General features: G+C 48.5%; 1 protein-coding gene across 1 annotated transcript in view; it reads right to left on the bottom strand.

The window, feature by feature from the left end:
* LOC144506248 (cytoplasmic tyrosine-protein kinase BMX-like) overlaps positions 1-16,067 on the bottom strand; it is a 77,962-nt gene that overhangs the window by 40,447 nt on the left and 21,448 nt on the right. The window contains exons 7-9 of the mRNA XM_078232108.1: positions 10,209-10,378; positions 6,123-6,185; positions 1,373-1,463 (exon numbers count right to left, since the gene is read on the bottom strand). Coding sequence (XP_078088234.1) covers positions 1,373-1,463; positions 6,123-6,185; positions 10,209-10,378 — 324 coding nt within the window. The remainder of the gene's footprint in view (positions 1-1,372; positions 1,464-6,122; positions 6,186-10,208; positions 10,379-16,067) is intronic.

Here is a 16,067-nt window from a genome sequence, read left to right as displayed (position 1 = left end):
TACTGTAGTGTTGTGGCACATCCCAGTCGGGCTCCGCCTCCTGGGACAGGTATAAGAGTCCCTGCTCTGGCCGGGACCCCTTCAGTCTGGGATAGTGTATATAATTACTGGCTGCTTCATTACAGTAAATAAAAGCCTTTCATTTACTGAGCTTCAGGCCTCGTGTTTGAGTAGCGCATCACTTGAGTCTCTGGATTACTGGTCCAATGACATTACCACTACCCGACTAGCTGGGAGTGGGTTTAGATCAGTTGTCTGGACGGCTGGTTCACGACATAGAGTTACACCAGCAGTGCAGGTCCCAAAACAGCTGAGGTTACTCATAAAGACCCCGCCTTCTCAACCTTACCCCTCGCCTGAGGTGTGGTGACCGTCAGGTTAAATCACCACCAGTCAGCTCTTCCCCTCAAACAGGAGAGCAGATTGAGGCCATCTGGGACTATGGCGACTTTTACCCCACTGTCTCCCCAAACCATCTTTCAGTTCCAGACTCTGCTGCCACACTTCTCCTTAAACCAGTAGTTCCCAAAGGATGCGGCGCGCCACACTGGTGCGGCGAGAGAGGATGGCAAGTGTGGCGGGAAGATTCAAGGACAATCAAAGAAACATTTAAACATGGATAGATATTTTCCAAAGTGAGAGGAAGAGCATCAAGTGATGCTGAGGACGATGTCCCATGATCATATTATAAAGTAGTTGTGTTCTATGTTATGAATCAAGCACTCCTAGGAGTTGTTTTTTTTTGTTTTTGAATGTATTTCTTATCAATAAAAAATTCAGTGTGGCGCGAGCAAATTTTTATTCCGAAAGTGCGGCCCAGTGAAAAAAGTTTGGGAACCACTGCCTTAAACTGATGATTCTGAACACCTCCATCAAATCTTTTTGCTCTGAGGAGAATAATCCCAGTTACTCTAATCTCTCCAAGTTACTGAAGACTTTTGCTACCGTTTTAGTCAATCTCTCCTACATTCCCTCCAAGTTTGACATCCTTTCCAAAGTGGTGAGGCCCAAACTGGATGCAACACTGGGATGAACCAGAGAGATGGTAAAAATAACTACGTGGTTTGTGCAATAGAATGATCAAATAATCCTGCTTCGAAGAAGACCATTCGGCCCATCATCCTGTGCTAGTTTACTAAAACGAATATCAATAACATAAGCAAATAGATAAGAAGAAAGCAATTATGAATAGGAAAGTGATGGTATTCCAAAACTATAGCTACATGGAAGATAAAAGCAAGACAATGTTTGTTCTACAGTCTTTGTGTGCACAGCCTGGTTAAGTTTTGCATGTAATTATAATGCAGATTTGTAAATATTAACAATCTGTAAACAAACATAAAAGCAGTTTGAACAATGTGAACTGGATTACCATTTGTTTGAGAAGTTGTTCAGCTTTAGCTCGTGCTAATGGCCCCAAATACCACCTGAAAGCAGAAAAAACACACGTTAATGAGAAGGAACTGGATAAAGTATGAGATTGTATCAGAAAACACTTCTGATTTGTAACAATGTTAGTCTTATATTAGCTAATTAACCATAGTCCACGAAGGCATCTCTCTCCCCCAGAGAGGGGCAATTGGTTATATAGAGCACCATCCCACTGGTGCAGGGTAAGTCAAGGGGGCAAACCTTCAGGAGCTACCACAGCTGGGACAGCGATTGAAGTCATGCTGTTGGCATTGCTCTACACTGCACTCAACCCATCCGAGCTAACTAACCCCCACCTTAGATTAGCTCTGCTGTTGAGGATTAACCAGACAACACACAGTGAGTACTCAATCTCCCAAGCTTTATCACTCGCTAGCAAGAAGAACACACATGCAGCACAATGCACTGCTCGGTGTTCTGTCAATTTGTGCAGGCAATTAGCAGTTATAGTTAATTACAGCAAATGAGAAACGAGCAACTTTTTAATCCATCATTTGCATACATAGTCCACCAATCATAGCATTGCTTTTTGCCCTTTCTTGTCCAATAGAAAACCGTCTCATTCATTTGAATAATATGTCACTATGTCTTGTTTTTTGGTATTTGTCATGGTAACTTGTCTTTGTTTCATCCTGTGGCCAAGGCTGGGAAAGCAGTGTTTATGAAACTGACACAAGGTTAGATTAGTCTCTTTCCTGAACACGCAAACTCTGACCTCAGCGAGGCCTTCTTTGATAATGAGTTCTTTCCATTCTTGCTGACAGAGTTGCCTGCCATGGTTGTTGTAACTTAATTCCCACACTGCCTCTAGGGAGTGTCAGCTCCCTTATAAGCGACAGGACAAGTTGGAATATATAGAGGGAGTGCAGCGAGAGTTTACCAGGCTGATTCCTGGGATGGCAGGTCTGTCATATGAGGAGAGATTAAATTGGTTAGGGTTATATTCACTGGAGTTTAGAAGAGTGCGAGGGGATCTCACAGAAACTTATAAAATTCTAACAGGGCTAGACAGGATAGATTCTGAAAGAATGTTTCCAATGGTGGGCGAGTCCAGAACTAGGGGTCATAGTTTGAAGATAAGGGGTAAACCTTTTAGAACTGAGGTGAGGAGAAATTTCTTCACCCAGAGGGTGGTGAATGTGTGGAATTCACTACCACAGAATGTAGTTGAGGCCAAAACTTTGTCTGATTTCAAGAATAAATTAGATATAGCTCTTGGGACTAAAGGGATCAAGGGATATGGGGGGATGGGGGATCAGGATATTGAATTCGATGATCAGCCATGATCAAAATGAATGGTGGAGCTGGCTCGAAGGGCCGAATGGCCTCCTGCATCTAGTTTTTGTGTCAATGTAACATTGTGTCACTCCTTGACTTAAGAGTGGGGATGGAGTAACAGACTTGTCCACTCACTTATGCCCAGTGTTATTCATGCTGGTCCCTCTACCATCGCTCTTACTGCCATGAGGTGACCAGCAGGAGCCATCATTCCATGTGAACCAGAGGACTTACTCGCTAGTGCTCTGGCCAACATTTATCCTTCAACTAAGATTGGCCAACACTAGATCACAGTGGTTAGCACTGCTGCCTCACATCACCAGGGACCCAGGTTCGATTCCCAGTTGGCTCACTGTCCGTGTGGAGTTTGCACATTCTCCCCATGTGTGTGTGCGTGTGTTTCCTCCAGGTGCTCTGGTTTCCTCCCACAATCCGAAAGACGTGCTGGTTAGGTGCATTGGCCATTCTAAATTCTCCCTCAGTGTACCCAAACAGGCACCAGAGTGTGGTGACAAGGGGATTTTCACAGAAACTTCATTGCAGTGTTAATGTAAGCCTACTTGTGACACTAATAAATAAACTTTTAAACTTTAATCATCTGGTCATTGGTCTCAATTTAAACACCCCATTCTCCCCCATCTTTAGCCATGGTCCCAGGCACCATGATATTAACAACAATGAATATCGGGGGCAATGAGTCTCCCGCTGTCGGAAGGTGAGAAGCCTTGACTTCATGGAAATTGGGATTCTGGAATGTCACTTGAATCACAGGTGCCTGGGCTTCCTGCAACTCCGAACGATCAGCACGGATATGAGGAACAGTCAAACAAATCAAGAGGAGGAACCTACTGGATTTGATATTTGTAAAAAGCTGTTGCTGCATGGAGACACTAATCTTGTTAAAGATTGATAAATCTCCAGGAGCTGATAGTTTCCACCTCAGGGAGTTTTTAAAAAGCGGGAGAGGAAATTACCTCATCTTCCCAGATCTCTCTTCATTCAGGAATTAACCCCTCTGATTGGAAAATTGTCAATGTCATCGCATTAGTCGGAGAAATAAATTTGGAATTATGGGCTCATTAGTTTAACATCTGTGGAAGTTGGGTAAGAGGCAAGAACGGTTCGGTACTCAAGCTGTCAGGATGCGACTAATGATCTGAAGAGATTAGACCATTAGTCTTAGATAAGAGATAAAGAATCTGGTGAATTGGTGTGGACAGAGAATCTAGTGAATTGTTTAAAGTTTAAGTTTATTTATTAGTGTCACAAGTAGGCTTACATTCACACTGCAATGAAGTTACTGTGAAAATCCCCTAGTCGCCACACTCCTGCGCCTGTTCGGGCACACTGAGAAAGAATTTAGCATGGCCAATTCGCCTGGCATGTCTTTCGGACAGTGGGAGGGAACCAGAGCACCCGGAGGAAACCCTACACATGTTGGCCACAGATAGCAACAATCCCTGCAAATGTCAATTTTAACAACTATCAATCACCAAGCTCTTCCACAAAGTCACACAGGCCTGGTATCAGCAAAAAGCTGCTCTTTGATGGTGATCCTTTCAAATGGCCGCAGTGAAGAATTCCTTCCTGTTGCTGAACCCAGGTCCAGGTTAGGGAGGGCATCAACTGGAGCAGCGAGCTCCAAATTATAGACACACCATAGAAAGCATTATTTCTGGTTGTATCACAGCTTGGTATGGCTCCTGCTCTGCCCAAGACCGCAAGGAACTACAAAGGGTTGTGAACGTAGCCCAGTCCATCACGCAAACCAGCCTCCCATCCATTAACTCTGACTACACTTCCCGCCGCCTCGGCAAAGCAGCCAGTGTAATTAAGGACCCCACGCACCCCGGACATTCTCTCTTCCACCTTCTTCTGTCGGGAAAAAGGTACAAAAGTCTGAGGTCATGTACCAACCGACTCAAGAACAGCTTCTTCCCTGCTGCCATCAGATTTTTGAATGGACTTACCCTGCATTAAGTTGATCTTTCTCTACATCCTAGCTATGACTGTAACTCTACATTCTGCACACTCTCCTTTCCTTCTCTTTGAACAGTATGCTTTGTCTGTATAGTGCGCAAGAAACTATGCTTTTTACTGTATACCAATACATGTGACAATAATAAATCAAAATAAATATTTTACAGTATATTGTTTTCATCTGTGTGTACTGCCTGTAGGAGTGGTGGGAACAGATTGAAAAGGTTGGGAAAAAGATAGAAAAGTCTGAGGACACATACAAACTGACTCAAGAACAGCTTCTTCCCTGCTGCCATCAGACTTTTGAATGGACTTACCTTATATTAAGGTGATCTTTCTCTACACCCTAGCTATGACTGTCACACTACATTGACAGCTTGACAGTGGGCGACACAATGACACAGTGGTTAGCACTGCTGCCTCACAGTTCCAGGGACTCGGGTTCAATTCCGGCCTTGGGTCACTGCCTGAGCGGAGTTTGCACGTTCTTCCCGCGTCTGCGTGGGTTTCCTCCGGGAGCTCCGGTTTCCTCTCTCAGTCTAAAGATGTGTAGGTTAGGTTGATTGGCCATGCTAAATTGACCCTGGTATCAGGGGGATTAGCAAAGTAAATATGTGGGGTTACAGGAATAGGGCCTAAATGGGATTGTGGTCGGTGCAGACTCAATGGGCCGAATGGCCTCCTTCTGCACTGTAGGGATTCTATGATTATGCACTCTCCTTTCCTTTACCCCTATGTACTCTATGAGTGGTATGCTTTGTCTGTATAGTGTGCAAGAAACAATACTTTTCACTGTATCCCAATACATGTGACAATAATAAATCAAATCAAAAGTGGCAGTGCCGGTTTTAAATTAGCATCACAAGCTCTGACTAATGTCACAACTTGTCCACTCTGCAGAATTCTACATGGTTCTAACATCCACCCTTCACACCCTCACCAATATGGGTTAGCAGCACATCCCGCGGCAGACATGTGTGTGCACAGAGCAGCCATTTTGATTCCAAAACAGCACCAGTAGCTCAGGAATGAAAGTGTCATATTTCCCAGCCTCTGGGGCGGCACGGTAGTTAGCAATGCTGCCTTACAACTCCAGGGACTCAGGTTCAATTCCAGCCTCAGGTAACTGTGTGGAGTTTGCATGTTCCCCCCGTGTCTGCGTGGGTTTCCTCCCGGAGCTCCGGTTCCTCCCACAGTGCAAAGATGTGTGGGTTAGGTTGAATGACCATGCTCAATTGCCCCTTAGTGTCAAGGAGATTAACAGAGTAAGTATGTGGCGTTATGAGGGTAGGGCCTGGGTGGGATTGTTGTCGGTGCAGGCTTGATGGGCCGACTGGCCTCTTTCTGCACTGTAGGGATTCTATGATTCTATGAATCGATTCCACGACTTAGAGAATCTTACAGACAAACAGTCATGTGCCATTTTCACTTACCCATAGTCCTCCACTTTATCAGATGGTTTTGGTGGATCGATGGATTTAATTTTGCTTATTTTGCTAAAAGAAAGAGACAAAAGGGACGAATTGAGGCATACTGAATTGGTTACATTTAGAACAATATTAATTATAGGGTGTCCGTCAAATTCATCAACAGATCCAGGGAAATATCAGCCTCCCATAATATTCGATATTGCTGAGAAAAGAGACAAGCTATCTAAGCTTCTTGTCTTACTCTCATCAGGAGAGATTGCCAACAGTGAGGAGGACAACAATTTATACTGCATGGGGAGAGTGTGCCAATTGATTGGCAATAGATTTGGCTGTTCACAACAGGCAAAGTAATGGCCATATCCAACTAGCCGCGCTTGCAAAACTTAAAAACATAATGTCCAACATTAGATTTGATTCTGTGAATGGACAACACTTGCTAAATAATGCTGATTGTGCTAAGAATTACACTGAAAACGTAAGATTATCAGACAGGCTCCCAGTGTGGTTCCCTTAGTCAGAAATTTACTTACCCACCAAGTGCAGCAGAACAAGTTAGGGCTGGAGTAAGTAAACATTTGGTGTTGCGATAACTGATAATTACTGCCAAACAATCTCTCTGGCCCTGATATTTTAATTCCCTAAGCTTCATAGTTAATGTTGGAGATGTTTTAAAATTGAAAATCAATTTATTTTAAACTTTTGTCTGTCTGTCTCTGATGCCACTGCATTTTCCCCCAATAAATAAATAAAGCTTTGACAAAGGGTCATCTGGACTCGAAACGTCAGCTCTTTTCTCTCCTTACAGATGCTGCCAGACATGCTGAGATTTTCCAGCATTTTCTCTTTTGGCATCTTTCCCAATCTTTATCTCACCTCCTGCAAATGATTCAAATCAAATTTAAATTCTCTGGCTTGTCCGTCTTTGTTTAGACTCTGCAGGCCCTATTTTACCATTTTGATTCTAAGTGCTGGGCGGACTTGAAACTGGGAGTGTTTCAGATCCGACTATTAGACCCGTTCTCAGGCACCCCCTTTCGCACTCTGCCTGGAAAAATATCAGTGATTCCGAATCGCGCTGCACAAACCTGTGGGAGGGGCTTATAACACGCCCGGAATCCTGAAACTCCAATCGGCGCCTCCAACTGTGCATGCACAGAAAAAAAATAGAATGCTGCTCCCCTGCCATATTGCCTTCCCCTGGCCCCCACAGACACTGCCCCACCCCCACAACATTACTGACCCCCTTATCTCCCCACCCCCTCCACCACCCAGATCGATCACGAGCCTCTCTCCCCTTGCCACTCACTGATCTCAGGCAGAGTGGCAGCGGATCCCTCCTTCCCCCCAGTGATCTCAGGCAGAGTGGCAGCAGACCCCCCTTCCCCCTCACTGATCTCAGGCAGAGTGGCATCAGACCCCCCTTCCCCCTCACTGATCTCAGGCAGAGTGGCAGCGGACTCCCCCTTGCCCCTCACTGATCTCAGGCAGAGTGGCAGCGGACTCCCCCTTCCCCCTCACTGATCTCAGGCAGAGTGGCAGCGGACTCCCCCTTGCCCCTCACTGATCTCAGGCAGAGTGGCAGCGGACTCCCCCTTGCCCCTCACTGATCTCAGGCAGAGTGGCAGCGGACTCCCCCTTCCCCCTCACTGATCTCAGGCAGAGTGGCAGCGGACTCCCCCTTCCCCCTCACTGATCTCAGGCAGAGTGGCAGCGGACTCCCCCTTGCCCCTCACTGATCTCAGGCAGAGTGGCAGCGGACCCCCCTCTTCCCCCTCACTGATCTTAAGCAGGGAGCTGTCGGATGCTCGGCACTTACCTCCTCACTAGCTGGAGTGCCCGAATCGGAATTTTGTAAAGCATGTCTGTTTCGCCCCGATTCTGGATGGGCGAACGCAGTGGTAAAGAGGGAAGTGCCGGTAAGGTTGGGCATGCAGCCCATTAAGTCAATTTAAATATATTTAAATGGCCGTCGCGGCCGTTTTGTGTGCGGTTCCGATCGCAGCCATTTTCGGGCCTTGGTAAAGGGGGAACTGGCGCGGAGGCGGATTGCGCTACTCATCTCACGTCCGACTTCATCAAGTTTTCACGCCCAAAAACGGGCGCAACTTGATGGCAAAACCGGGCCCTGCGTGTCTCAGCCATGGCTTGAAGTGCCACCCTATCGCTTGGCTATGCTCACATATGCCAGAGATTCTCTTCCCAGGGCTCTGCACTGGGTCAGGTTCTGCCATTAAAAAGATCTTCACTCAAAAGTGTGTAAAACCGTGTGGATATGCCAGCAAGGAGCGGCACGGTAGCGCAGTGGTTAGCACTGCTGCTTCACAGCTCCAGGGTCCTGGGTTCGATTCCCGGCTCGGGTCACTGTCTGTGTGGAGTTTGCACGTTCTCCTCATGTCTGCGTGGGTTTCCTCCGGGTGCTCCGGTTTCCTCCCACAGTCCAAAGATGTGCGGGTTAGGTTGATTGGCCAGGTTAAAAATTGCCCCTTAGAATCCTAAAATGCGTAGGTTAGAGGGATTAGCGGGTAAATATGTGGGGGTGGGGCCTGGGTGGGATTGTGGTCGGTGCAGACTCGATGGGCCGAATGGCCTCTTTCTGTACTGTAGGGTTTCTATGATTCTATGAGGAGAATGGCAATTGATGTTCCTGCACTGATGCAGTAATTTACAATAAACGTACCCAGTGTAAAAATTGCGAATACAGCCTGCAAAATAATATATCATAGCACCATACCTGCTCCTGTCGGTCCCTGCCAGGTGATTGCATGGAGCATATCCTTCTTTCCTATAGACCAAAAGATATCATCCATTTCAAAAAAGGCCCATTTCAAATTCCTTTCAGTGACCTCACTGGGGAAAATTTTGCGGAGGTGCCGGGGGTTTCAGCTGCTGACTGCAAGGCTGGCTGGAGCTCCGTCTCAACTCTGTTAGGGACAGCCCACCATATCTTGTGCCACTCAGGCCAGTGGTGGTCCTTCTTCCAGGTTCAAGGACTCGAGGCGTGGGAGCCGAGAGCTGATGCCCAATCAGACGCCGGCAACTCTGTTGAAGGGCAGTGCCATCAGGGAGGTGGTGTCTGTTGTTGTTACCCACCCGAGGCTTCGGATCAGTGCTATAGCTCAGGCGAGAGGCGAGTGATAGCTGGCAGGGTGTTGGGGCAGGGGGGCAGCTCCTGGGAGGCAGGGTGAGGGGGTGCTTAGCAGCTAGGGGAAGGAGCCAGCTCTCAAGAGGGCCCCATTTCCCAATGCTGGGACCTTCAATCAGATACTGAGTTCACACTCCCTGGGAGTGAGCAAGCAACTTCAACAGCATTTACTGGTTGGGCTCCTGGTAAGTTGTACATAGAAACACACACAGGAAATAGGAGCAACAGTAGGCCATTCGGCCCTTCGAGCCTACTCTGCCATTCATTTTGATCATGGCCAATCATCACATTCAATACCCTGATCCCACCTTCCATCCATATCCCTTGATCCCTTTAGCCCCAAGAGCTATATCTAATTTCTTCTTGAAACCACACAACATTTTGCCTCAACTACATTCTGTGGTAGTGAATTCCACACATTCACCACCCTCTGGGTGAAGAAATTGCTCCTCACCTCAATTCTATCCTCAAACTATGACCCACTCATTCTGGACTCAGCCACCATTGGGAACATTATTTCTGAATCTACCCTGTCTAACACTGTTAAAACTTTTATAAGTTTCTATGCAATCCCCTCTCACTCTTCTAGACTCTTCTATAATCCTCTCTGACTTAGTCCTTCCTCATATGACAGATCTGCCATCACTTGCCCATTTAAGGGCTTCAATTGGTGGTGGTTGGGACAGGAATTCCTGCCATGGGCTTTAATGGGGAGGGAGGTGGGAAGTGAAGAAGAATCACAAAGACTCGAAATGTTCACTCTCTCTCTCTCCACAGATGCTGCCATCTATCTGGTTTTGCTTTGAACTCCCACTGGTTACATCTGTCAGAAAAATCCAGGAAGGAATTCCTGCTGGATTAATTTAGCATTGCCCGGCAGGAGCAGTGTGTTAATGGTCCACTGGGGAATTTCAGATGGGGAAATCACAAACAAGACAAGGCCTTACCCTTTCATATCTTTTATCTTCCACCAATGCCGATTTCCATCATCAATGATGTAGTACTTTTCCCCCTTTACTAAGGAGATTTCACTTTGCTCTTTTGCATTGTACTGGGACAAAGCTTCCACCATTTTTAAAGACGACGTGTCTTCTTCAGGAAGACTGCCGTCTTCCCGCTGTTTACAATCACAAAAAAAACCCATAAGAGTGAGATTCAAATCTTCCATACGAACTAGTCTTTTGTTTCATCAAGAATAGGTTTATCAGAATTGTATTTTTTCATTCACTTGTAGCAGGCTGGAGTCAGAACCTTTTGCTCTGCTCCGAGTGTCTTGTTCAGCAACTAGTGCTTAACTACTGACCAGAGGTCTACTCCCTGCATCATGTTCAGTAACTAGTGCTTGTTAACTACTGATCAGAGGCCTACTCCCTGCATCATGTTCAGTAACTAGTGCTTGTTAACTACTGATCAGAGGCCTCCTCCCTGCATCCTGTTCAGTAACTAGTGCTTGTTAACTACTGATCAGAGGCCTACTCCCTGCATCATGTTCAGTAACTAGTGCTTGTTAACTACTGATCAGAGGCCTACTCCCTGCATCCTGTTCAGTAACTAGTGCTTGTTAACTACTGACTGCACGCCTATGACTGATGTCTTTTTCAGTAACTAATGCTTGTTCAGAACTAGTTCTTGTTCAGTAACTAGTTGATGCGCGACAATTAAGCACGTGGAATCAAGGCTTCGATATTGAAGGCTTTAATAGAGTAACAATGGAACTACTAACACGAATACACCAGTTCAGACTGAAGGGGTCCTGCCGGAGCAGGGGGTCTTATACCTCGCCACCGGAGGCGGGACCCCACTGGAATGTGCCATGATAACTCTTATAACAGGTAAACACCCTAACCCAACAACATTGTACAACCCCCACAGTAACAACACCCTAGCCCAACAGTAACATAATAACAACCCCCAGTGGTGAACCAACGATGGTTCACCACATTCACCCCTCCTTTAAGAACAAAAGGTGGCGGGGTGCAAGAAAAAACAGGTCATATAAACAGAATTCACAAGTCCAGACGGTCTGGAGGACCGCACCGACGCTGTGATCTCCTCAACACCGGTTGCGAAACCGGAGCAGGTGCTTGTGGTGGCGTTCTTTCCAAAACAACGTCTGGCTGTCCCCTCAAGGACTCCCGGGCCGGCCGGCCCTGGTGAGGCGATGGTGCAGGGGATCCTGGAACCTTTGGTGGTGGTGGTGGTGGTGATGATGGTGGCGCCGATCTCCGAGTCTCAGGCAAGCTGTACATGGGAGTAAAAGTGTTATGCACTGGTCCCGGTGCTGACCGCGCCACGTCTGGGGAAGCAATGAGGAGTAGTGGATTCGTGACTGGGGGAATAGGAGTGACAGGAGTTGCTACGTCCCCTGCGGGCGCCAGGTCTCTAATGGAGACAGTGTCCTCTTGCCCGTCAGGATATGCCACATAGGCATACTGAGGGTTGGCGTGGAGGAGTTGGACCGGTTCGACCAAGGGGTCGGACTTGCGAGCCCTCACATGTCGCCGCAGAAGGACGGGTCCTGGGTACGTCAACCAGGCAGGCAATGAGGTTCCCGAGGACGACTTCCGAGGGAATGAGAACATCCTCTCGTGGGGAGTAGCATTGGTTGCCGTACACAGGAGGGAGCGGATAGAATGGAGCGCATTTGGAAGGACCTCCTGCCAACGGGAGACTGGAAGGCCCCTGGATTTCAGTGCCAGTAAGACAGCCTTCCAGACTGTAGCATTCTCCCTTTCCACCTGTCCGTTACCCCTAGGGTTGTAGCTCGTGGTTCTACTAGAGGCAATCCCGAATGAGAGCAGGAATTGCCTCAAGTCGTTGCTCATGAACGACGAGCCCCTGTCGCTATGAATGTAGCAGGGGTACCCGAACAGGGTAAAAAGCTCACTGAATGCCTTGATGACGGTGGCAGTCGACGTGTCCGCACAGGGGACAACAAACGGAAACCGGGAATACTCGTCTATTATGTTGAGGAAATAGACATTCCGCTCCGTTGAGGGAAGGGGGCCCTTAAAATCCACACTCAGCCTCTCAAAAGGGCGAGTGGCCTTGACCAATTGTGCCCGGTCTGGTCGATAAAAGTGTGGTTTGCATTCTGCGCAAATCCGACAGCTTCTCGTCACTGACCTGACATCCTCCACCGAGTAGGGCAGGTTGCGGGCTTTGATGAAGTGGTAGAGTCTGGTGACTCCAGGATGACACAGATCATTGTGGAGAGCCTTCAAGCGGTCCTCCTGCATGATGGCGCATGTTCCGCGCGAGAGGGCATCCGAGGGCTCATTGAGCTTCCCTGGACGATACATAATATCGTAATTATAGGTGGAGAGCTCAATTCTCCACCGCAAGATCTTATCGTTCTTGATCTTGCCCCTCTGCGTGTTGCTGAACATAAACGCCACGGATCGTTGATCCGTGATCAGGGTGAACCGCTTCCCTGCCAGGTAATGGCGCCAGTGTCTGACTGCCTCCACAATGGCCTGAGCCTCCTTCTCCACCGCTGAGTGCCGAATTTCTGGGCCTTGAAGGGTGCGGGAAAAGAACGCGACGGGCCTGCCTGCCTGGTTTAGTGTGGCGGCTAGGGCGAAATCAGATGCATCACTCTCCACCTGGAAAGGAATGGATTCATCCACCGCGTGCATCGTGGCTTTCGAGATGTCGCTTTTCAAAGCCTTGAAGGCCAATTGGGCCTCCGGCGTAAGTGGGAAGGTCGTGGACTTAATGAGCGGACGAGCTTTGTCCGCGTAGTTGGGGACCCACTGTGCATAATACGAAAAGAACCCGAGGCATCTCCTCAGTGCTTTCGTGCTAGCGGGCAAGGGAAGTTCAGTAAGTGGGCGCATACGGTCTGGATCAGGGCCAATGACCCCGTTTTCCACCACGTATCCGAGGATGGCTAACCTACGCGTACGGAATACGCACTTCTCCCTGTTATAGGTCAGATTCAGGCGAGATGCAGTGCGCAGAAAGTGTTGGAGATTCGTGTCGTGGTCCTGCTGGTCATGGCCGCAGATGGTGACGTTATCCAGGTACGGGAAGGTAGCCCGCAACCCGTTCTGGTCCACCATTCGGTCCATAGCACGCTGGAAGACCGAGACCCCATTGGTGACACCAAATGGAACCCTGAGGAATTGGTATAGACGACCATCCGCCTCAAAAGCCGTATATTGTCGGTCCTCTGGGCGGATGGGGAATTGATGGTAGGCGGACTTAAGGTCTATGGTAGAAAACACTCGGTACTGCGCAATCTGATTGACCATATCAGAAATGCACGGGAGAGGATACGCATCCAGCTGCGTATAACGATTAATGGTCTGACTATAGTCGATGACCATCCGAGGTTTGTTCCCGCTTTTGACTACCACGACCTGCGCTCTCCACGGACTAGCACTGGCCTGTATGATCCCTTCCTTGAGGAGCCGCTGAACCTCAGATCTAATAAAGATCCGGTCCTCAGCGCTGTAACGCCTACTTTTAGTAGCGATGGGCTTGCAGCCAGGTACCAGATTTTTAAAAAGGGATGGTGTAGTGATTTTCAGGGTGGATAGATTGCATGCGGGGCGCTTTGGGCAATTTGGAGGCTGCGGCTGATTCCCTACTGCCAGTGAAGGGAGTGGCCCACCGTACTGTAGGATCACACTCTTCATGTGGACCATAAAGTTTAGTCCGAGGAGAATTGGCGCGCAAAGGTGAGGTAACACAAGGAGCCTGTATTGCTCGTAAATTGTGCCCTGTACCTCAAGAGTTACCATACATCGTCCTTGGATCGGTACAGACCGGGACCGTGATGCCATGGAAATTGTCTGCTTGGCAGGGAGAACCCGGAGCCCACACCTTTTAGCAGTTTCAGGGTGTATGAAACTTTCGGTGCTCCCACTGTCAAACAGACAATTCACAGTTTGACCACTAACCTTTATATCCATCATGGAATTTTCAAGTCTGTAGTGCCTGGTCTGATCCAGGGAGATCGACGCCACCGTTGGCCCCTGGGCGTCACTGCATGCTGCCGATGTGGATGCTGAGGACCCCTGCTGGTCGCTCCTAGTCGTCGTGGACCATGATGGCCGCCCCCATGAATCGCACGTGGGCGAGGGCGCCAAGCGCAGCGACTCCTGGTGGTCTTCCTCCTCCTCTGTCAGCCACGATGGCGCCGTCCTGGGATCGCACGTGGTCGGACCTCGTGGGTACTGCGACGCCGAAGGAGATTGTCTCCGTTCTGGAGGGTTACAAGCTGCACTGCCGTTTTTAGGTTTGGACCTGCAGACTTTGCCGTAGTGGCCTTTTTTACCGCACTGGCTGCAGATTGCCGTTCTTGCCGGACACTGTTGCCGTGGATGCTTGGCCCCACCACAAAAATAGCATCGCTGGCCACCTGGAGCTGCCGCCGTCGTCGGATCGATCTGGGAGCGCGGGTTAGCGGGGCGAGGAGGGAGCTGAGCTTGCTCCAGCCACGTTGACTGCACGTGGTCCTCGGGGTACAGCGCAAGCTCTTCGACGCCGCTTCCAGCATCACGGCCATCTCCATTGCTTGGGTCAAGTCGAGTTTCCCCTTTTCCAGCAATTTAAGCCTGATGTACGAGGACCCTACCCCTGCTACGAACGCGTCTCGGGCGAGGTCGTACATATATTGTTCGGCTGATACGTCCTTACAATCGCAACCCCTGGCAAGCTGCAGGAGCTCATTGGCATAGTCCTCCATGGTTTCGCCCGACTGCCGACGTCGTGTAGCGAGGAGGTAACGAGCATGTATCTCGTTGGGTGGCTTCGTGTATCTTTTTTTTAGGAGCTCGACGGCACCCGGGTAAGTGGGAGCTGCACGAATGGCGAGATAAATCGTGTCGCTTACCCTTGCGTGGAGGACCTGGAGTTTATCACTGTCTGTAGTGATAGCTACCGAGGCTGCCAGGTAGTCCTCGAAACACTTCCACCAGTGGTCGAATGTGTTAGCGGCACCGGACCGCACGTGGGTCCAGTGTCAGACGATCCGGTTTTAGGATCTGTTCCATACTCTCTGTTTTTTTTTGTACAGCTGTGAGTTTTCTGTTACTCTATTAAATTGATTGCGCGACAATTAAGCACGTGGAATCAAGGCTTCAATATTGAAGGTTTTAATAGAGTAACAATGGAACTACTAACACGAATACACCAGTTCAGACTGAAGGGGTCCTGCCGGAGCAGGGGGTCTTATACCTCGCCACCGGAGGCGGGACCCCACTGGAATGTGCCATGATAACTCTTATAACAGGTAAACACCCTAACCCAACAACATTGTACAACCCCCACAGTAACAACACCCTAGCCCAACAGTAACATAATAACAACCCCCAGTGGTGAACCAACGATGGTTCACCACACTAGTGCTTGTAACTATTAATGCGATGCTTACTCCTTGCATCATGTTCAGTAACTAGTGCTTGTAACTATTGACCAGGGGCCGACAACTGGTGTCTTTTTCAGTAACTGATGCTTGTTCAGAACTAGTTCTTGTACAAAACTAGTGTCTGTTAATTAGTAACCCGAGGCCTACTCCCTACATCACATTCATAAACTAGTGCTTGTTAACTACTGACCACAAGCCTATTTCCTCAGCTAGTTCAGTAACTAGTGCATGTTAACTATTAATTAGAGGCCTACTCTTTGTATCATGTTCAGTAACTAGTGCTTGTTAATGATTGACTACAAGCTGGACCAGAATTTGCCATCCTGCCCGCCACGGGAATCATAGATGATTGGGGAGGGGGAGGGGAAGGGAAGGGAAGGGAGGGGGAGGGGGAGTGGGTTGGGGAGAGAGTGTGTGTCAGAGAGAGAGT

The sequence above is a fragment of the Mustelus asterias genome, chromosome 17, assembly GCF_964213995.1.
Source record: "Mustelus asterias chromosome 17, sMusAst1.hap1.1, whole genome shotgun sequence".
Classification (NCBI taxonomy): Eukaryota; Metazoa; Chordata; class Chondrichthyes; order Carcharhiniformes; family Triakidae; genus Mustelus; species Mustelus asterias.
The sequence above is the reverse complement of the archived record's forward strand: the minus strand, read 5'-3'. Positions and strand labels throughout refer to the sequence as shown.